This window comes from Neomonachus schauinslandi, chromosome 8 (assembly GCF_002201575.2).
Source record: "Neomonachus schauinslandi chromosome 8, ASM220157v2, whole genome shotgun sequence".
NCBI classification, from domain to species: domain Eukaryota; kingdom Metazoa; phylum Chordata; class Mammalia; order Carnivora; family Phocidae; genus Neomonachus; species Neomonachus schauinslandi.
The window spans coordinates 22,834,658-22,858,512 of record NC_058410.1 but is presented as its reverse complement, the minus strand read 5'-3'; the positions used below and the strand labels follow the sequence as shown (position 1 = coordinate 22,858,512).

Below are 23,855 nucleotides of genomic sequence, written 5' to 3'. Positions count from 1 at the left end.
GGGCGGAATGTTTTCCCATATTTTTAGATGAGTATATAGATCAACATGTTCACATAAGACCAAATACTTTTAATATTATTTATAACTGATTTATAAAGCTTTGAAAAAACTCACAATAGCACATTGTTTACTTTAATGCTTTACGGTACTGTAAGTTTAAAATCACAATCAGCACTTAAGTTATAGTCAATCCAGCAAACAAGAGACAAAAAAATTTACAAGAGTTAAGAACTGACTGATACATCCTTTATCTTTTTTTTAACTAATGCATAAGTGCAGAATAAGATACTCTAGTTTAAATATCTTGTTTACAATATACATTTTTGTTCTAGTTACGCAACAGTAAATCCCATGCTTCACATAGAAAAGCAATCCACAACATTAAGAAAAAATGTACAATTTATGAAACAAAGTAAATAAATATTAGTATTACAGAATCAGAGCTGTACATAAAAGCTGTTCAGTTTTAATCATATAAAAATATGTTTTAGTGCAACCTCACATATATATTGATGCTGTTTTGCTTTGCATCATTTAGATCCAAGTGTCCAAAAAAGGAAAGAAATTACATTTATTACAAAGCAGATACACAAATTCTAAAATATGTACAAAGTACTGCTAAAAAATGCTTATAAGAATATAAGCAAAGTAAAGAAAAGGCACAAACATCTGTACAATTTTAAAAGTACCAGACCCAATAGGTTAATTTCAAATTTTGTTTTGGTCAGGCTCATGATGACTTGTTAATTTACCTAATTCTTTTGATATAACAAAAGTATATATAATAGCAAACTACTGTAACTTAGGACAGGCATGCTATAAACTTGATTACCTCTATTTCTAGAAAAACAAAAACAAAGAACAAAATGGGAAAATGTGGAAATGAAAGTCTCCATGCATCTTAGATCACTGTAGTTGACTCTTCTCTGCTGAAGGCTCACTGCCTCCCTCTGTGCTTGAAGGTAACTCTTTGCAGCTATGAAAGCCCGACTGTTTATCATCCACACGACTCGTGCCATAAAACGTGGAGGGAGCTAATGCAGTCTGTGATGTACCAAACTTGTCCTTTTCACCATCATGCAAGTCAGGGTGGGTGGCTGAGGTGCAGGGCTGACCTGGCTCAGGTCCACTAAAGTGTCTAATGCTAACATGTGCACTTTCCAAGGGTTTCTGGTGGGCTTCCTGCACCTGCACTGGCTGATCTGCCCCAAGCAGAGCGGCCTCTTCTGTGGCAATCCGGAGAGAGGCAATGGCTTTTGTACAAGTCTGAATGTTTTCCTCCTGTTCCCTCTCTGTTGAATTTAAGCTGTCTTCTGAAGTGCTCTGTTTCATCAATAGCCGAGGAGAGGAGGGCGTGCTAGGTGGACCGGATGACTGCAAAACGTGAGGAGATTGCTTCTCATGCTGTTTCAAAAGGACATAGGGATCCTTAGGGAAGGATTCCCTGGAGGCTCCCTTCTTCTCCTCAGAGCCCTCCATTGGCAGAGGCAATGTGGGTGGAGGATGTAAACTGGAAAGGGCCGGCGGCATGGAGTGAACCATTTGGATCCCACCAACTGGCACCATGGGGATAGGAGCTCTCACTTGCTGCTGAGAGTGGAGTGGAAGATGACTGAAGACATAGTCATTAGGACCCTCAGGGAAAAGGCTGGAGCCTGGATGTTCATAAGCACCTTCTTGGTCTCCATAGAGACTGAAGTAAGGAACCTGAGGTAATCCTCTTCTTAAATTCTGCACGGGGAAGCAGAGAGCACAATATTTAGGACCAGGACTCTTCATGTGAGGTCAAATAGATCAAGCTATTTCAGCCACTCATTCATTCACTCATTCATTCAAAACACTTTAAGACTACCTCATTCCTATATTGATTTTTCACTTTTTAGACACAAAAGATTTCTCAGTTGTCTTTTAGAATCCTTGAATGAAGCTGTTGGTCTGTGAAAAGTGACTTTTGTTTTTAAACAGCAATGTGATAAAACATGCAGTGTGTTTTCCACTAGGTACAGAGACACATTTCAGTTCTGTTTTTATTTTTTTTTTTTGTAAAAGAGAAGGAAAAGAAAATAATGGATAATTACCAGAAAAAGTTCACTGAGCAAAAAACACTAATAGCAGGTTTTTAAATTCAAAAGAAAGTAAAACGATTGCCATCTGTTTATATACTGGGAAGACTTTTAATATTTTTCTTAAGTGTTGATGAGTATAATTGGAGTGACAAGTCTGAAAATTGGCTTTTTTTTTAAGTTTTCCACAGAACAGATGACAAAATGGTGGTGACAGACAAACTGGTTAGTCCAATGTGCAAGACATTCATTTAAAGGAATAAATTCCCACTCAAGAGGCACCCTGGGTGGAAGACTAGCTTCTTTATCAATGATAAATCAAGGCCAGTTTTTGTAAGGCAACTATCCACCAAAATAGTTAACATTAAATATGTCAAACAGTTCCAACTCACTTTCAACTACACAGCTGGGAACTCAAGATTATTATGTCTTAATATCTTCTGTTTATATTATCATGTTCATTTAAATTCCATCTTGGTAATTAATGAATGAGGACACTTAACACTGGGGGCCAGAATTCCAGATTTCATGGTCCCAGTCCTGAAAGAGAACTTATTTTCTGCAATTGTTTCTGTAGCAAAACACAATTTAAGACTATGAGATTATCAGGCTTGAATGAGATTATCAGGTTTCAATTCCTGAGATTTATTCTTTTAAAGGACTGTCATCTAAAAGGTACTCAGTTTATTTTTAGTTTTAGTTTTTGAGAACTTAAAATTAGATAGATATAAACTTGTCAAGTATGGTAGTAATCCAGGAGAGAGACCAAAAAAAAAAAAAAAGTTTTCATTCATTTCAAGGATGTTTCTGTTCTAAAGCTCAAGGTATGCTCTATACCATTAATGATTCATCCAGTTCTATTTAGACTGTGAGACCAGCCTGGGAATGATAAATTATGCATTATCTCTATTACTCTGTGTCAGGCTTAGCCCTTACCCTGTTTTGGACTACACCTTATTCAAGCTAGAACAAATTATTATCCTGGAAGTGCAGGCGAAGTAATGAAATCATCAATCCTATAATCACAAGGGCCTCATAAGTTAGGGAAGGGGAGAATTTTCTAGTATGACAGTCATTTAAATACTACAACAACACAACAACAAATCCCTCTTGTCTTTGCTCTGATCTAGAAAAAGGTATGTTTCCTACATCAAACATCAGTTAAGGTGGAAGAACTGTGATGCCTAGAGTAATAATCTTTGAAGATAATTAAATGAATCCTCTTTTAATTATAATTATCAAAGATTCAAAGTTTCAGATAAAATGTAGCTTGGTCATTGTTTCCATTTTGCTTTTGGTTGCTATTCCGTGACATCCACTGCAGACACCTAATCAGAATGGGTGTCTGTGAGGGGTCAAAGAGAGCTGTCCCATTCATGGGGTCTCTGACTCAAGGCTAACAAAGGGAGTGATGAAGGAAGTGTCCTCTAACACTAGGCTGTACTCAATATGTTCTAAATACAATAGAATTCTATTTGTGTTAAGAATGAAAGCATCATTTTCAGACCTTTACCGATCAGCGATTAAATGATGACAACCCCAGAAGTAAGTGTGCAGTAGAATTTTTACCATGTAAGCACTTCCACCGCTCCAAACACTACCAGGCCTTTCTGCACATCCTCTTCCCCTGCGTTCACCCCTTCTTTACCCTCCAGAGACACTCTCAATATGATTTTTCTACCTTGGCGTTTACCCCATTTGCAACCCTATTTTGTTTTGTAATTTGAGCCTTATCATTGTGATATCATTGTATATCTTGGTAAGAAACACTTTGATATGGAAATGTTAATAATGAACTCATGCGGGTTGTATTATGTGTATGTATATATGTGTGTGTATATATATCCCATGTACCAGGTCTTATCATCCCACTCATCTTTTCAACATTGTCAGTAGGTGCTCTGGAAGCAAATGCAAAGAAGGAGGTAGGAGTGCAAGGAGTTCATTGCAGAGCAGAGGAAGCAGGGGATCTGATGCATGTAAAGGTAAAGAGGAGAGGAAGCATGTGCTCAGTGGGGATGGATCCAGGCTCAGTCACTGGCTGGGGGCTGCAGGGAGAGTTAGCTTTAGCTTGAAAACTGAGGTCTGTCCTGATGGCACTAAGAGCACGAGGCTGTCAGTTAACAGCATTCCTCACAGCTGAATGGCTAATTCTTTCAAGGACAGAAATCTGCTTGGCCCACCTCCCTGGCTGCCATAAACAGATTAAGAAACTGTGGCCGAGATGTTAAGTGACTTGCTCAAGATCACACAGATAGCAAGCCATAGGACATGGATGGAACTGGAGGGTGTTATGCTGAGCGAAATAAGTCAATCAGAGAAAGACATGTATCATACGATCTCACTGATATGAGGAATTCTTAATCTCGGGAAACAAACTGAGGGTTGCTGGAGGGGTGGGGGGGTGGGAGGGATGGGGTGGCTGGGTGATAGACATTGGGGAGGGTATGTGCTATGGTGAGTGCTGTGAATTGTGTAAGGCTGATGAATCACAGACCTGTACCTCTGAAACAAATAATACATTATATGTTAAAAAAAAGAAAAAGAAGAAGAAGATAACAGGAGGGGAAGAATGAAGGGGGGGAAATCGGAGGGGGAGACGAACCACGAGAGACTATGGACTCTGAAAAACAAACTGAGGGTTCTAGAGGGGAGGGGGGTGGGGGGATGGGTTAGCCCGGTGATGGGTATTAAGGAGGGCACATACTGCATGGAGCACTGGGTGTTGTACGCAAACAATGAATCATGGAACACTACATCAAAAACTAATGATATAATGTATGGTGATTAACATAACATAAAACAAAAAAGAACTGAATGTTGACTCTTTCACTAGACACGATGTTCTTTGCACTACATACTGGAAACCAAGACACATTTTTCTTTGTCTCCTTTGCTAATTTATCTACCAGAACTTTAAAAATGGAATAGGGAAGTTTTTTGTTTAAAAAAGTTGAGGCCAGAAACCATAACATTTTTCATCATCATCCTTGAGACACACATGTTAGACCCTCAAAAAATACTGATGAGCGAAAGACCTCTCCCCCTTTCCTTCTTTCCTTCTTTCCTTCCTTCCATCTATCTATCATCTATCTATCTATCATCTGTCTATATTAAAATTAACCAGAGGGCATTAGGGCAGAAACAGCAGAGTAGTAGGATCCCAGTGGTTGACTATCATCTCTTCCAAACCTGCTCCCTGGATACTACCACTCCAGACTGAACCAGAGGATGAGTGTGTCCTGCTAGCCTAGAAGATCCTTTCATGCCACAGTCACTGACCTGTGAGCTCTTGGCCCATGTTAAGCAACAAGACAAGGTATTGCTTAAAGAATTTCCATCAAAAAGGTTTATTTTTAGGGTTATTCTAATTTAATACTTTCATACATTATTCAGAGAGGGTGCAGCACTCATCCAATAGAGCAATCAGGAGAAATACTTCTCATAGTATCATCAATTCTGTTTTACCCTGGCAATAAAAATCGTCTTCACACATCACAGAAAGATAAACTCCTCCTCTGCCACTCAAAAATGATGTGATAAAACATTAAATGGGAAGTACTTTGCACCAACTGCCCCTTCTTCAGGGAGCATTCCCAGATCTATTCCCTCTTATCACATGAACGAAGCAGCTGGCTATAAATTCTCTAGAAAGATAATTAAACTGGGTAATAGACCAATGGCTCTACAGTTGGCCTTCATCAATGGTAAAGTTTAATCATTGTATTAAGTATCCAGGTGAACTGGTATAAAAAAACCCACTGGTTGCAAACTCAGCGGCTAAGAAAACCAATTTCCTTCCAACAATTTTCTGGTCACATATCCAAAAATTAGATGAACTTCCTTAGTCCACTTCTTCAATTCTTTTGCCTGAGTTGACTGTGAGTTGCTATTAGTTTTTTCTTTTTAAAGATTTATTTATTTATTTGAGAGAGCAAGAATGAGAGAGAGAGAGAGTACATGAGAGGGGGGAGGGTTAGAGGGAGAAGCAGGCTCCTCGCCGAGCAGGGAGCCCGATGCGGGACTCGATCCCGGGACTCCAGGATCATGACCTGAGCCAAAGGCAGTCGCTTAACCAACTGAGCCACCCAGGCGCCCCAACTATTAGTTTTTAATAACAATAGCATATTGGCACTAAAAGCTTGTACTTTCGTGACTGCAGTTGACTGAAGATGTCCCAACATCTCACAAATACGCCAGTCTCAGTCCACCTGGCCAGGGCCAGAACAGGACAGTCTCACCACACATGCTCCACCAGCATCACTGGTTTATACCAGAGAAAGCTTCTGATACCCCAGATGTGGTATCCTGGCATCAGAGGGATTTGCGGGTCTACGACTCTCTACTTATGCTGTAGTGGCATAAACTTCAGAAGATCTCTCTTTTCTACTTAACATCACCAAGACACAAAAACCTGTGGGAATGTACCTCTTTTTCTTAGCTTGCTAATTCATTATCTTGCAAATAAATCATGTCCTGATTGTGTGCATGTTGCTGCAGTAATTGTAGCAGAGAGACTAAATTGGTACCAACTTGTGAAAAGGCGATGCTGGGGGGTCAGGGAGTGAATTGCAGCAGGGAGCTTTCCTGAAGTTTAAAAATGGTAACCTAAGCTCATGACTCAAAGTAGTGAAAAGGCAATGAGAGGAAGGAGCCTGGTCACCAGGGCAGTGAAAAGACAGAGCTGGAAGTGGGTAGCGCCTTTGGCTGGAAGGACGGTATTGAGCCACACAACAGAAACCCGGAACAAAGAAAGAACACCAAAAAGTAGAGACCAGGAAACAAAAACACATATAAAGCAAGGAAACTCAAAAGGTGTCATTCATCTGTCTATGCTAAGTGTCTGCTTCATTCATTTTTAAAAATCCTACACACACTGAAAGAAACATCAAGGTCTGCCATCCCATGGAATGAGGCATGGCAGATGTTTTTTATGAATTGGCATTAAACCTACTGCCTAAACTTAATCCATGACTGTTACTGTTGTTATCTAAGTTTATAATGAGGGCACACCGTAGAAATCTCTGACACTTTCTCCCTGAGCTCTCCCAACTTTGGGCCCACCATCTCACTGAGCCAGTCAGTGCACTTGGAGTGCACTCTCACTGAGCAGTGACAAGAAAAACAGAGAGGTTCATGCCTTTGACTCACAACATACCAAGGGGGTCACTCTCTCCTAGTGACTCACTGGTTTCACATGTCCACTCACTGTGGGCAAGATCATGAGTTTATTTTTTAAAAAAATGTATTGAGAGTCAATGCTAATGCCTGATCCTGACTTGGCAAAGTTCTATAACTGAACCCCATTGGCCCCTGAGGGTGTCTGTCTAGGCAGTCACGTCATTCCAAAGACCTCACCTTTCCTGCTCACGTGAAGGTTTCAGCTCATGTCCATAATCAGTAAAGCTTAGAGAGCAAGCAGCAAAGCCTCACCTGTTCCCAGCTGGCAATGTGCTACTGCTCTGATGCAGTACTACACTTGGGCTGATGCCACAGCCATGTTACTAACAACAGCACGCGAGAAAGCGTCTTGCTGCTATTTTCAGTAACCAAGTTCACTGCTCCCCATGAGAGACACCCATGTTAGAACAAACTTCACACCAGTGTTATCAAGAGGCTCCGATATGCTTTGGTTTATACATTAGAAAGGGAAAGCTAATCATACTTACAGGAGGCCCCAGTACAATTGGTTCTGCTTGCAAATACTGCCCCATGGACAATGGTGGGTTATGGTATAAAGCCCTTCTAGGAGATGGTGCTCTTATGGTGGTCATGTATCTTCTCTCTCTTCTGGGAGAGAGGTCTCTTCTTGCCGTGATATCTTTCCCAGGTGACACTGGCCTCCTTGGGGACAGATGCCTTCTTGGTGAAACATCTCTTTGTGACATCTCTCTTCTCAATGCAGCTTCCTTTCTTGGTGAAAGATGTCTCATGGGTGACAGATCTCTCCTAGGTGATAAATGTCTTCTGGGTGACAAATCTCCTTTGGGTATCAGATACCTCTTTGGTGAATTATCTCGACGGGGTGAAGAGTCATATCCTGGTGAGGAATGGTGGCTTGAGGGTGAGAAGTCCCTCGGAGAGGAGCTGGGCTCCGAAGACAGCATGTACTCTTCATCCACACAACTCGGTATGTCTAACCTGTCTTTGTCCGGTTCCGAGTCTGTACTTTTGCTCTGGAATAACCTCTGGTATTCTGTCATCTGAGTATCTTCACATGAGTCACTTGGTGTCATCAGCTGAGTAACCTGAATACTTGGCAAAGTAACCAAATAGCTGATCAATGAAGAATGCCCCAGGGAACTATCTGAAGGAACCCCATGGGTCACGGCGCCAACATTCACAGGCAAGGATGAGAATCTAGGAGGCTGAGGACTAGTGCTTCTCGATCTTGTTTTTGGTGTCAGATCTCCCTGATCATCAAAGTCATCATCATCTTCATCATCATCATCATTATCATCTCCGTCCTCACCATCCGATTCTTCGGCATCCGAGAACTGATGATCAGTTGAAATGCTGGACATGCTATGCTTCTCAGCTGCTTTGTGCAAATCTTCCATCGTTTCTGAAACAATTGAACAGATAGTGAAGATCAAGGTCTAAACTTCAAGGTTAGGAGCTAATTTGGATGCCATCTCTTTCCAAAAGCTTCCCTCTAACCCTGTAGACCCTGGAGATAGTTCCATTTCTGAACCCCTATAACACTCACTGGGCACTCACCTGGGAGACCTTATGCTGGTTCTTAACCTTTTATGACTAATCTGATTCATCCCGACCCAACAAAAGGACTCTAGAGTAGGACTTTATATCTCAAATGTCACATGGCCCATAGAAAACCCTCAACAAATGGGTATGATAATGCTGTTAATAAAGAGACTAGAAGAAAAGGAAAGCAACAATCTGTCCTTATAGGTATAAACTTACATATAAATGATATATCTCAGGAAGTCTGACTGGCCCTCAGGTTTTCTATTCAGGTTAATGACGGATTTTTTTCTCTCTTAATAGGAATAATAACACATTAAATTGTTTTTCAAATTTCCCCAGAAGTTTCATAAAATCTAAATCCCTGTCACAACACAAGTATAATTAGATCCTTTACGGTTCTAGATAGAAGTATTTTCATAGTGAGGCCTTTTTTCCCCTTCAGTCAGAACTGAAATGCATTTATTTCTTCTCAGTAGGTTGTAAGCAATTCAACATGTCAGATTTCTTTTCTATATTTCATATTTAGTAAAATGAAATGTGATCAGTTTTTTAAAATATCAAAACTTGTTTTGCCACCCCGGCCACAAAGCTCCAGTGTGAAGAATAAAGAGGTCAGTCAACTAAATTTTGTAATACCTGCTTCTTCGGTTTCCGTATCATCCACTGATGTCATTGAAACTCCCAACTCCAAGCATTTCTTCATGTGTGCTTTAGATTTCATATGCTTTGTTAGGTTTCCTAGAAAACACAGGCAAAAAAAATGGATAAATTAATTGATTACAGAAATGTGATGAGTGCTCCAAAATTAGAAATGAACTAACTTGAGATAACATAGATTTGTTTCTACCCCCTATCCTTTGCCTTGAACTTAATGGGAACAATCTGGTTCCTGAATACAACAACCGCTCACAACTTTGGCCCAAACTCAAGTTTCCTTCATTCTAGAAGACTTTGTACAATCGGGTCATACCTTTTCAAGAGTAGGTTCCAAGCAAGACTGAGAATCCCAGGCTCTCCTGGCTGAGAAGAGATCTAGTATCTTTGGCCCAAATGGGCCAGCCTCCTAGGCCTTGATATAAACAGGGTGACATAAGCTGGGTCATACATCTCAGAGAAAGTTCAGATCAAACATTCTCATCAACACACCCTAGACCCCAGACCTTCTGGCACTGATCAGATTTAGATTGCCTTCCCAGGCTCCTCACTGGTCAGAAGAAAAAAATTATTCAAACTTATGGGAAGGCCAACCTTGTAAATAAATTCAAAGATCCATACAAATACTTAGCTAACTACTTATAAGAAGCACTATTCTCAGTGTTTACAATCTATCTGTCTGGTATATGTTAGCAAACTTTATGAGAGCAGTTTCTAAAGTTCTGCAATATTCCCTATCTATTTATCTTGAAAATCCCATCATTCTAAGAAAAAAGAAAGGTTTTCTCTCAAATATGTATTATGATGATGATATGTATAGATTATATGTATAAATACATATGTGTGTGTTTATGTAGATTATACAGTTGTTATATAGAATGTGAAAAATTATGAAAACACTTATCTAATCACCTTTGACCTAGGATCTATGAAATTTTATATATATTTATGCATAAATATATATAATATAGAATATTGCATAACTATATGTATATAAAATTCCATGTCATATATATAACTTATCAAAAGACATCCAGGAACTAATTCAGTTGTAAGGGTCATATCATTATCTGTGCCCTCCAACGATGCTTTAGCAATGTACCAGCAAATGCTTTATTTTTAAGAGTAGGCTCACTGAACGTAGATGGACACTCTTAGCCTGCGAAAAGAGTTTGCTCCTTGTAGGGGTATTTAGCTTTTTTTTTTTTTTAAAGATTTTATTTATTTATTTGAGAGAGAATGAGAGAGAGCACATGAGAGGGGGGAGGGTCAGAGGGAGAAGCAGACTCCCTGCCGAGCAGGGAGCCCGATGCGGGACTCGATCCAGGGACTCCAGGATCGTGACCTGAGCCGAAGGCAGTCGCTTAACCAACTGAGCCACCCAGGCGCCCTGTAGGGGTATTTAGCTTACCATTAATGTAATATATGAGCCACAGTTCTAAACCAGCACACTGCTGTTTATTATTTTATATTATTTTATTTACTTAGCATTTTACTTATTGCTCTTATACCTATGAATTTTATGTGCTATTTTGGTAACTCCAAGCATAAATATATTTCCAGGCCCCTATTGCTCTTATTTATCTAAAAATGTTTTAAAGATCTCAAAAATTTTTAGAGCCAGATCATCAAGAATTCCTAAATCTGTAAACTAATTAATACATTTGTATATTAATGGAAGTCACCAGCTTCTGCATGGGTGCAAGTAATCTGTGTATGTGGATGGGTTTGTGTGTAGGTGTCAAGATTATTTAGATCTTGATATGTTTCTCCTCCTCTATTTATTGTCCTTTCTCTTTTTTCTCCATTTCAACAGGCAGGCAGGCTTTGGGCTCTCATCTTCAGGGCACGTTTGTAGTTAGAAATCTGGCTCTGAAATAACTCCACCCTGGCTTTGGTTGACTGCAGTCCTGAGCTTCTGAAGGGATTCCAGCAAGGGGGAGGGGGGGAGGAGTGGTTGTTGGGGCAGGTAGGGGAGCGGGGAGGTAAGGGAGGGGGGAGGGTGCCTGAAGGAGAGGCACCTGGGCATGCAGGAGGTGCTCCTCCCACAAGTGCGCTCGGCATCTGCACTCAGATGACATGGTTTGGGACAACAGTCACTTCTACCGAAAACTGGAGGGGTTTCCCAGGATATTGTGCTCATTTTAAGATTCCGAGACATTTGCACATTCCTGAAGGGTGACAAGGAAATGCCAATAATGACCAAGAATAAATTATTTCCTGCTGAAATTCTATGACAATGATTTGGAGCCAAATTTAATTTGATTTCTTTAAGGTTATAGAAACTAGGTCATCATTGTTTTGATTGTTATTATTTTTTATTTGATTTTTAAAAGCCTAGAAATGTGACATTTCTTCACCGAGTGTTTCACACAGCTATACCCGAGGCAAACCCCTATGCCCAGGGAAGATCTATCAGTTGTAATGACTGGCAGATTTGCAGTTTATAAAACCAAAGTTTATATTTTCTTATGTCCTAGGGAGCCTCTCGGTGAGGTTCTAAATAAAAGGCTTGACTGTGCAAAGGTGGATGGTATTTAAAGGACCTTATGTTTATCTCTTTTGAAATGCAAATGAATACTCCCTCCTTTATGTGGGCTTCAAAGGAGACATCTCTGTAATAGAGATACCTTTTTAATACAGAAGAAACAGATATGTTGAGAGTCTACACATTTATACTTCTGACAAAACAGTAAGACAATTTAGGATATTGGCTATGGAAGAAAATAGGTACACATTTCTCTACCGAAGATTATCTTATCTGATATTTATTTTTCTTGACAGATAGTGGTGCAGAATAATGAGCCTGCCAATTTAAAGTTAAAACATAGGAAATCATATGAGGTTAGTGAGGGGGCCAAAATCCATTAGATCTAAAGTACGTCTACAGCAAGCAGTGAACATACTTCTACAAAACTCAAACCACCTCTAAGTCACTGTTGTCTCTAATCTGAGAACACTGGGCTTATGCACATTTCCATGATTTTATAAAATGATGGTAATATAATCAAAGCAACCTTCTTGCATAAAATATTTTCATAGAAATCTACCTGTAAGACACAGATATTTTTTTAGAGGTAGAATATCATTCTAAGGCAGGTCCTAGTTTTATGAGATTCACAGTTGTGGCCTGAGAGTAAGAAATTGTCTCTGTGCTGATAAATACACGGAACACAAGCTATCAAATTTCTATGCATAATTAATGCAACTGTGGATGGAGGGGCCCACCTGGGAGTCTGTGGGTCTCTACATTATTTATAATCTTGAAACTGACCATGGGCACATGTTTTCTTCCCAGCTGCTGCTTTGCTTTTCTAATGCCACTGCATGGATTGTCTCCCGGTGGTATTTCAATACTGGTGCAAAGATTATCTAGACCACACAACATTTCCAACGTGCAGTAATAGCAATAGCAATCCAGGCAATTCTTAGCCACTTCCTTCGGAAACAACTAGCCTGGCCCCAAGTCTATAGCTCTTACTTAAGTCATAAAAGGAGCCTTTCTGTCTCATGTACATCCTTTGATTACTTACATAAGGGAGAAAATACATTTCAAAAACAAAACCATCTTATTGTCAATGCAAGTTAGTTATAAAATGGTATTCAGAATCCAAGGTCGCCATAAAAAAAAGGTATTTTTCCTCTAAAAAGATGAGAATTGTACCTTTCGTTTTGAAGGCAAAGTTACATAACTTGCACACGTAAGGCCGGACATCAGTGTGAGTGCGGATATGCTTTTTGAGCATGCTTGGCTTCTTACAGCGAATCCCACATTCTTCACAAATGTACTTTCCGCGTCCACGTCCTCTGACATATACATAATCTTCATTTGACTTATACCTGTTTAGAAAAAGGGAATGCAGTGTGTTTTCAAATACTTTAGTGTTTTATCTATCAAACCAGAAGTTGATCTTTTGAGGGGTAAATTTTTGAGTGGCAAATTTTTTTTTTTTAAAGATTTTATTTATTTGACAGAGAGAGACAGGCAGAGAGGGAACACAAGCAGGGGGAGTGGGAGAGGGAGAAGCAGGCTTCCCGCGGAGCAGGGAGCCCGATGCGGGGCTCGATCCCAGGACCCCGGGACCATGACCTGAGCCGAAGGCAGACGCTTAACAACTGAGCCACCCAGGCGCCCTTGAGTGGCAAAAATTTTATGAGGGTCTTTTACAAACAATTATTCAATTTTACTTCTATGAAGCCTATGAAATTTATGCAATAAATGCCTGAACGAACTACAGAATAGATTTGGCATTGAAAGCAAAATGTAATTTTTCTATATGGTCTTCAAAATGGAATTGGGTCCCTCTATTAAGTGTAGATATAGGGACTTGGGCTATAGATGTTCAAATGGGCTTCCAAGTAGGCTCAGGGAGTTATAGAGTTGTGCTTTACTACTTTTGGATTCTAGTACAGTCTCCACACAAGAAATATCCAAAAAGTTATACCAACATATTCAAATCAACATATATCATTCGTTAACATTACATCGTCTAAGATGTGCATGCAGAACACACACACATCTCTCTAAATTTGCTAAAATAAGTATAACTGATAATAGAATTCTTCATTGCAAGTTTTTACTCTATTTTTATAATCCTGGCATGAGAGTGTCTCCAAAATTTCTAGCTTACACAGGCTGAGCTGAGCTCACCAACTGTTGTCTACAGATTTGATCCGCTCTTCCCAAGGACCATGAATTTGCACTAAAGTGGAGTCCAAATTTCAAGTAGCTTCTGGTAAGTACTGTTACATAATAAAAATCAGAGATTCTATTTTTCAATCATATTTGCATTTGTTTCCAGAAGAATTTAATAAAGAGGCTTGAAAGGATGTCTGAGGTCATCTAGTTTAATCAAATCAGCTAACCAAGTCTTAGGTATTCACTGTGATGATTCATGAAAGAAACCTATCCAGTGCTCAACCATCACATTTTGTTTAGACTACAATGAAACAAGATCAATCATAGAGTACAGTAGCATTTTATTGAATAATTCAATGAATATCATTATCTTTTAAATCAAAGCTGGTCTAGAATTATGGGTCTAATGTCATTCTTGGAAAAATACTCCTTTTGAGGGGCTCTTTTTATAACTTCAAAATGTAAGCTGACATATAAAATGCCTTAATTCACTGTGGATTTACTTTAAAGGCACTAGATTCACAGGTTTTTTTGTTTGTTTTGGTTTTTGGTTTTTTACATTCGAAGAGCATTGCACACTTCTCTATTTTGTCCTAGCTAATCTGTCATCAGGAATAAAAGTTCAACTTCATTCGTCCAAACCACTGAAGGATTTTTTTAAGAGAGAAAATCCATTCACATATTTAAATACTAACTCTGTTATGTTTGCTATTCAATCTTAACATTATTTACATTTTGGTCAGTACCAAAAATTCCAGGTGGGAATTAAGTAGTATCAAAAATACTGAATAGTCAATTTTGTGTGTTTTTTCATCCTTTAAATCTTTCCTCTTTCACAAGGAATTTCCAACTTCAACTTGTTCTTTAAAACTTTCTTAAACTTCATGTTTTATTTCACATTGTCTTTTGTAACAAAAGAACTTCAAGTTGCAAAATATCTTTCACCTTTTAATTTCACTCTTCCCTGCCTCTAAATAGATAAAATTACCTAAGAAATATAGAATAAAACAAATAATTTTCTAGAAAGCTAGTTTTCATCACAGAAGGACACCTTAAACTTAGTGTAGCCCATCATCACAGTTGATGGGAAATGCATTTTATCTTCAAGTAACATAATTTTATTTTTAATGTCTTACCTGATTAACTTGCAAATAGTAAAATTCAGTATAAAATAAAGCTGCATATTAGAAAAATCTGTGCAAATAAAATATTTACCCTCCAACAGGTCTGCAGACCCATGAATCTACTTAATACAAGGATTAATGGATTTTGAAAAAAAATAAAAGATAAGTTTAATTAAATTACTAAACCTACACGTATTGCATCGAGCACCGGGTATTACACGCAAACAATGAATCATGGAACACTACATTAAAAACTAATGATGTAATGTATGGTGACTAACATAATAAAATAAAATTAATTTTAAAAAATTACTAAACCTAGGAATTGCATAATATAAAGAACACATCCACTTAAAAATTTGGTCAGTAATACTTCTTTTTTAAAGTTATCCCTTTGCAATCTCCAAAATAAGAGGTGGTAGCACACTGCTTGGAATGAACACCTGGTCACCCCCAGGCAAAAGTCGGGTCACAGATTAAGAAATGATTGGGATGTAGCCCATATCACGGGGCAATGAAAGGAGGGAGATATGATATATGGGCACAGTCCTTGTGGATCATCAAAACGCAGCAATAAAATATTCACATACGCTTTTTCACTCGTGTCCTTCGTTAGTGGAGATGGGCTCCCCAAAGCACATGTAATGGGAAGGTCTCTGCTAATCTAGTACAAGTGCACTGCTATGAAGACTGCTGAATATAAGGGTGTTGATTCAGTCACAGGGACCTCTCAGTCTCTGAGGAAAGATAAAATCTGTATTTCTCTCGTTTGTGTTAAAAGATGAAGGATGTCAAAAAAATATCAAGACATGCTTTAAGATTCCATGCAACTGTGGTTTCAGTGGTGAAAATACTAGACAACCAGAGGGGCCAACACTAAGAGGAAAACAACTTTAATAATTCATCGCCAAACTGGTGAATCTACATGAGAAATAGATATTTCATATCAGTAAACATTCAACATTTTATAATCAAATAGATAACATTATTCTGTCTTCCAAATGTAACTGGAATAAATTCATGTTCATGGAAACATGTAAATTATAGATCTATTGTAGAAATAAGGCTAGTTACAACATAATCCCCCAAATGTGGTTAATATGCTTTAATATTTTTAAATTTTAATAGCATAAGTTGGAGCTTTTTCTCTCATGTGGCTGACTGGATTGAAAATATATTTCTATTGAAATCTAAAACTGGATGTTACACACATGTATAATTTTTCTTTACTCTACAGATATCAAAGTCATTGGACTTTACCACTTGTGTTTCTACAACTCAGGATTCAACATTTAAAAAGAAATTTCCAAAGACAGAGAGACTGCCACAAACTGGAAGAGACAAAGAAAACATGATAACTAAATGCAGTGTGGTACCCTGGCTTGGATCCTGGGACAGAAACAGGACACTGATGGAACTCATGAATTCCCGACAAAGTCTGGAGTTCAGGTAATAATAAAAGCAATAAAATGAACCATCAAATTAACTAGTTCCTAGGATTATACATGAGTGTACATGATTGTATTTTTGTAAACACAGAATAAAATATGTCCATTAATATTACATACCAAAAAAAATGCCCATAAAAATAATATTAAAGAATGAACAAGCTTAGATGACATCAAGAGTCTATCAATTTAGTTGATTTCATAGTGCATGAGAGGTGTGAAAATTTAAAGCAGAAGCTCAAACCTTATGTAACAGGGACATTTTCATTGAAAGTAAGCCATTAAAAGCAAGGACATGAACTCATTTTCTATTACCAGCCAGACTTCAGAAATGTGAATAGAGAAGGAATTCACCTTATACTTCCAACCAGAGTAGATACTATTTTTTCCATGTGTACATCGTGACCATTTGCTCTGACTTAGAACCGAATGTTTCACACATGCACGTATGTTTCCTTACCCTCCTTCAAAGATTTTAATTCGGATTGGCTCCGTTTGTTTGGATCCAATATCTTTATCTCCATGAATATCTCCTTTCCCCCTTTCCTTTAAGATATTTCCAACTAGTTTTCTTTCTAGTTTGCTGCCAAATAAAAAGGATGCATCAGGTTTCATCTGTAGGACAAAAGAGAGAATCATTTCATATGGTTTCTCTAAGACATAGGAGAAACCCACACATTCCACCCTTCTCTGATCTCTGAAAATTAGTCTAAATTCCATTCTAAAAGGTCATAGCCCGTTCACAAAAAATAAGGGATGCTAAGGATAAAATCAGAGAAGAATGATAGCTTTTCTGGAATTATCCAACATTTTGTTAAAAAATAATCCTGCCCCGTTGTCACTTATTCTGTGCAACACTAATAAAAACAGAAAACATGTTCTATATTCTGAAGTAGTAATAAAAACAATTATCAATTAAGGACACATTTTCAAAAATTGTTGAAGGGAAATGGTAACTGGATTAAGTAAAATAGATTTTTAAACCCTCTATTTGTTTCATTAATAATTTAGCAAAAATTCCAAAGTGCCCCATTAGTATTTTTGTAATTTTATGTGCGAAATATTGTTCATGTAGGAACAAATCAGATAACCACCCGGAAAAATGAGTTTTGGGAGAGAAATAGAGAAAATAAATTTTGGTATAAAGTATTGTCAATGGGAACACGCCCTCTGGAGTTTGCGAAGTTCAGTTCTGACACCTGCACACCTCCTTCTGGATCTTTCCGTTCAGTGTCCATTCCCATATTGACAATGTTCTACGTCCTGTATCCAAATTTCATAATCCCCTGAATTCCTCATATCAAGAGAAAACTGGATCTGCTAGGCATTAACACAGGCCAGAAAGGAGAAGAACCCAAAGGAATTGGTCTCAGTGGTAGAATTCCATGGCACCTGGATGAAGGAGAGACTTCCCCAGTGCATGGTCAGCAGCTTCTTCTCTTACTAGGGAAGGGAAATCAGTGTCACGGAGGGTTCCCCCCAACTCTGACCTTCATTTCACTTGTACGTTTCAGACCTTATGTCCTTCCCTATGTATTCTGCTCAGCAAGCAAACCCACACTACAGTGCTTTTAGAAATGGTATCCATTACCTGAGCAAACTGCTTCCAAGCACTTGATGATGTAAGCTTGCCAGTTCCAGGTCTGTGCATAGCAGCCAGAGTATAAATCTCTGCAGTGATTTTTTGCTTGGACCTCAAAAGAGCCAGAGTGGTCTTGGTGTTCAATCCTGATGGGTTTGGGTTACAGGAACTAATGCACCATGAAGCATAAACCGAGGATTTGAAGGTGGCCTGTTGCACGTAATTGGGTTTTGTATAATTCAAGAAGCACCAACTCACAGTAGTTGTCGTCCGCAGACTAGGGAACTGAAGAATCTGCTGGAAATCGGCCACATCCGTGAAAAGAAGAGTTGAGTTTGCCATTTTCCTGCTTGGGCCAGAGGCCATGTGCACCAGCATGCCAACAGGCAGCTTCTGGCCCTTTCCTTGCTCTTCAAGCTGACTGTCTCCTGGAGGCAACGAGGAGCTCTGTGGGCTCATGCTCATATCAGATGCTGTCTCATCAATATCAAGTTCATCTGAAGACTCTCTGCTTTCAGAAGGCCCACTGGACTTCTGGCCTAGAGAGGGTGCCCTGGAGTTGGGCAGGAATGGCTCCCTCAAGGGCATGCTGGCAGATGGATGGTCTTGAGATGAGGAAGGGGACAGCGAGGAGAAGGAAGATGACCCCGACTGCAAGCCATCCTTTGGCTCAGAAGCACAACCTTGTCGAACCAGTTGGGGTTTCTGTGGGCGTGTCATATCCTTCTTGATGTCTGAGCTGGTTAGCTCCACAGCACTGAGTTCCTCGACGATCTGTCCATACATCTTTTCTTCTTTGACCCTTTTCTGCTGCTTTGTTTCCATGAAGAGTTCTAAGCTGCTGGCTGGAGAAAGCATACGCTTGCTACCTCCCAGGGTGGCCACGCTGTCAGAGGTGGAAGGTAAACATAAGGGGATTGAGGATTCCAAGCCGAGGGGCAAGGTCTGAGGTACTTTCCAGATGGGGTATTTTTCTAAGCCTGCATGCTGCCCCAACACCTGGGCAATGTTGAATCCTATCCCTTGCATGGCCGCATTGGTCACCAGTGTTCTTTGGGTAGTATTCTCGTCGACTTTGCATATGACAATTGCAGGACTGTTCTGCCCAAGTATCTGAGAAATGCTTGTGTACATGACACTCCCGTAGGATGGGACGTGGGTCTGGATCCTAACAGGAACCACTGTTCCTGGTAAGGACTGTAAAGGCCCAGCATTTGCTGATGCAAAATCTTCTTGCAGAACCTGCTCGGAGGGAGTATCAGGTGACTTGGTGCTCTGGTCTGATGGAAACTTTGGAAGAATGTTCTTTGAGTGTAGCCCTGATGTTCCTGAATAACATGGGTAAGTCTGCTCTTTTGTGTGCACATAATCAGCAGATTTCTTTCCAGTGTGCTCTGCAACATGCTCTAAGGGATAGCTAGGATGGATTTCTGCCTGGAAAGAAGGCTTGCCATAGCTCTTTTGAGGGTGCTGCACAAGGGGATGTGGGAAATGGGCCTGCCACCAGGGAGGCTGCTGAGCTGGTAAATGAACCATACAGACGGTAGGATATTGAAACTGAAACAAGGCATTCTGGATTGGAGAAAATGGAATAGTCTCTTGATGTGGAAATAAGTGTGGCTGCTCAGACAAGTGCTTGCTTGCAATGTAGGATGTTGGTTGTATCAAGGGATTTCTCAGAGATTCCTGACTGTCCATGTGCATGATCTGTTGTTGGGCCAAGTGGAGTGGCCCGGAGCTCAGCTGGCCACAAGGCCCCACAACCTGCTTCCCGGGGTCCTCCGCCTGGAGAGGAGGCAGCACAGAGGTGGGGACGTGGTGCCACGTGGCCCTGAGGCCAGCGTGCAGGTGCTCCATCTGCTCCTGCTTCACACTCAGATCTGCCCCAGCCTCACCCTGGGCAATCTCCGGAGAACCGCTGAAGGATGCCTGCCGCACCAGAAAGCATTTCTTCCTCTCCCGCGAGGGAGATAATGTGGCGGCCGATGCTCCTGCCATCGGAGCATGGGACAGATTCCCATAATCAAAGGATTTGCTCCTGATTTCTGGAACCTCAGTTGGGTGAGGACAAGGCATCTGCTCGGACGAGCAGCGCCGCATCTCCTTTTGGTGGTGGTGACCCGGGACAGACAATGAGTAGGAACCAGCAGGGACAGTCAAAAACTCTGAATGCTTCCCAAACTCATCTTGCTTAGGAGGTGCGGCAAGCTTAATGGTTTCTTCTCTTTCAAAAGACATTGAAAAACTGGAGCTATGGGACAAGTTGCTTTCCTGACTGGGGCTGCGGGAGAGGCCAGTTCCTGTGGATTCGAAGCTGGATTCCCCTGAAGAGTGCTCCATATCTGCAAGGCGCAAACGCTTCTTTTTGGGTGGCAACTTCTCAGCTGGGAGCTGGGAAAGGGTCTCGCTTCTCTGGGGCCACTGAAATTCCTCCACAGGCTTTTCCAGTTCTTTACTCTGTGTGTCTTTCTCCTTCTCTGGTTTATCAGGCTCCTCGGTCACTCGAATCTCAGGAACCTGAATGTTGTGCTGGCGGACCAGCCTGGGCTGTGCGTGGTAGGACTGCTGCTGAGCCTGCTGGGAAGGGGAGGGCTTCCCCCCACTTTCGGCACTGTCTGCCGGTGGAGCCCACTCTGGACTCACCGGGGCTTCAGAAATCTCACTGTCACAGGTCTCGGAAGGCGAAGAGGCTTTATCCTGTGCGCTAGCCACCAGTTCAGCGGACTCAGACCTTTCAAATGAATTGGGTCGGCTCAGCGAGTTTGTGTGCTGAATAACAGAAATCACATTTCCAGGAGGCTTCCTGCCCCCTAGATCTGACATCTTGTCTGAATCAGTGGCCAAGGGTGATTCCTCGGACCCAAGAGATGGGCTTCCAGATTGGAGTTGGGATCGACAGGGGTCAAAGCGCTCAGAGTGACCATGAGAAGGGTTCTCGTGTCCAGACATGGCAAATCCCCCTCTTACTCCTTCTTGCATCTGCAACTTGGGGTCATAATCTGAGGTCATTATGCCCATGGGAGTGCTCACAATGCTGCTACAAATCATGGGGGTGTCTTCCTCATCTCCTACACTCTTCTCTTTCCGGCGTTTTCTATTTTCACATGTAGTTCCAAACATGGTTGGCACTCCCTGCAATGGCACCGAGGGATCCATAAAATATTCACCCCCATGTTTTAAAGAGCTTAAGCAGGAAATGTCCCTGTAGCCTTGCTTTGATGTCTCAGAGTCTTCCCACTTCTTGTAGGGTTTCCGGCAGACATCATAGTCATACCCCATCCGATCCCCAGAAATCAATTTCTTTTCCTTCAAGGATAAGCCTGTGATACTCTTTGATGTTCTGCCATGGTGTTCTGCCTCCATGTGCCCCTCTTGTACCGAAGGCAGCTCAAATGCAGCCTGTCTTCTTAACATGCGCTGAGGGGGTATTCCTACGGTCCCTGGATAGAACACATCATCGGAACCAGTCATCCTTTCATCAAATGAGTGACTTCCTCTCAAAGAGGGAGGAATACTTAGATGAGTTGCCGAAGAAGTTGGCATCGAGTTGCTTCTAATGAGGGGTGAAGAGTCCACAGGAGCTTCTAAGAGAATTGGGTTGCTGCCTTGGAAATTTGCAGGGAACAGCTTTCCTTCATTCCTGATAGATGATGGGATAGTCTGGGATTGTCTAGATTCACTGTTGAATTTCGTGGATTTCGGCATGCTTGTTTGACTGGGGTCGATTTCTCCCTTGCTTGGGATCAGCTGTGAAACAGGATCTTCAAACATCTTGACATCTAACCTGGTGTTTACGTGAGGTAATGATTCCATCATGCCCTTCCTCCCCATTGTGGCACGCTCCTGGCTTGCCGTTGTAACACTGAGTGTATTTCTGGGACTAAGCCGACAGTATTTTCCAAAGATGATTTCTTCATAAGACTTTGCATTTGTGTTTGGAGGGCTTATCTGCTGCTCTGCACTTTCTGAGCGAGAAAAGTAACCGGAGTCAGTGCTTCCTTTACTGTGTGGGCTCAGAAGGTTTAGAGATGGCTCAGAATCTTGTCCTTTTTTCTCTGACAGTCTTAGTGCAAGTTTCTGTTTCACTGTGTGAGAATCATCAGGCTTAGTATTTAGAGAAAGATTTGGTAGCATATCAGAGCCTATATACTGAGAGCTTTCATTAGGTAAAGGAATCCCACTTTTGGGGATAATCAAAATCGGCACTTTCATTGGACCTCCCAGTGATTCTTCCAGTGACCCATGATAGCCACCTCTGCTGGCAAGATCCAACGGGATTGGTGGGCCAGGACTCATTTTCTCAGAAGCCTCAACAAACAAAGAGCTCTCCTCATCCGTGTCTGTACTCTGCTCACCGTCTGAATGTATTTCTGCTTCTACATCAATAAAACCAGCCTCTAGGTCCAATTTAGATACAGCTGACTCTGTGAAAGGGACTAATCCTGCCTTAATTGCATGGGCATGTGACTTCCTGTGCTTGTACAAATTGCTCTTTGTCTTGAACGAGAAACCACAAGGTATACATGGATATGGCCGCTCACCAGTATGGGACCTGATGTGTTTTTTCAGTACGCTTGGTTTGGCACATGCCCTGCTGCAGTAGGGGCAAATGTATTTGCCGGGCTTTTTGGGTTTGTGCTCTTTCTTGTGAGCATCCTCCGACTGTTCGATACTTTTCTGAGAGTATTGGCTATAAGCAGGGTTCAGACTTGAAATCTTTTTTCTAGGGTAACCACCACTGTGGCCATGTATAGGAAAAGAAAATAAGTCCTCGGAGGCAACAGATGGCAAAGGGCCAGGGAAAAGCCACGGAGGGCCTTCGAGGCTCTGATGTGGCTTGTTGCTGTGCATGACCCCCTGTGGCAATGAGTGCTGAGGGAAAGAGAGTGAATGTTGGCATGAGTAAGGACTCGGATGGTGCGGTGGGTATTGCTTCTCTGTGACTTGCTGTGCCACGTCGCTAGGTGAGGCCAGTTTCCCAGAACCAAAAAGTTGTGCTGATGCTGTGTCTCCAATTTGCTCAGGATCTATTTGTGGTTGCCGCTGTCCTTCTTGGCTGCCAAAAGTGCTCATCTTAATAACAGCTGATTGTTCCTGTCTCCATCTACCTGATGCCTTATCAGTTTCTCCAGACCTTGAGGTAGCTTTTTGTCCAAGAGCTGTGTCCCCGGTGTCCATTTTGTTACAAGGTCTTAAGTGCTAGTTCACTTGAAAGCCGTGCAGACTCATGGAGTGTCTTCAAAGCTGTGCTTTTCAGAGCTTGTTTACTTCCATGTTCCAGGGTGTCTGCAAACTTGCTGATTGCTCCTTCTCTTTGGAACCTTCCACACCCACCCCGTAGTCTTATGGGCATTCGATGGTAATGTCCTTGGACCAGGGTTATAACACAGTTCTCTCCATTGTAGAAATGTCCATCCAAAAGCTAAGTGCAAATCTATAAAGATTTCTTATGGCATTTGAATATTTTCAACTAGCATGAAATTGTGATGAATAGTCTGGGAGAAATTTTGCCCATCAACTAGAGTAAAGTTCAGTTGCCAGTTTCACTACGATAAAATGATCTGAAAGAAAAAGAAACACAAAGAGATCGTCATAATAGTTATCGAGTTAGAAACCAAAACCAATTCTAAATAGCCA

The 23,855-nt window shown here is 40.9% G+C and overlaps 1 protein-coding gene across 1 annotated transcript; it reads right to left on the bottom strand.

Moving 5' to 3' along the window:
• Positions 1-665: 665 nt before the first annotated feature.
• On the bottom strand, positions 666-23,473 carry HIVEP2 (HIVEP zinc finger 2). Its single transcript, XM_021693173.1, has 6 exons — positions 18,228-23,473; positions 17,097-17,251; positions 13,090-13,265; positions 9,408-9,509; positions 7,733-8,628; positions 666-1,731 (listed from the first exon to the last, which is right to left on the bottom strand). The coding sequence occupies exons 1-6, from the start codon at positions 23,394-23,396 to the stop codon at positions 907-909; spliced, it is 7,323 nt and encodes a 2,440-aa protein (XP_021548848.1). The 5' UTR covers positions 23,397-23,473; the 3' UTR covers positions 666-906.
• Between the last annotated feature and the right edge of the window lie 382 nt (positions 23,474-23,855).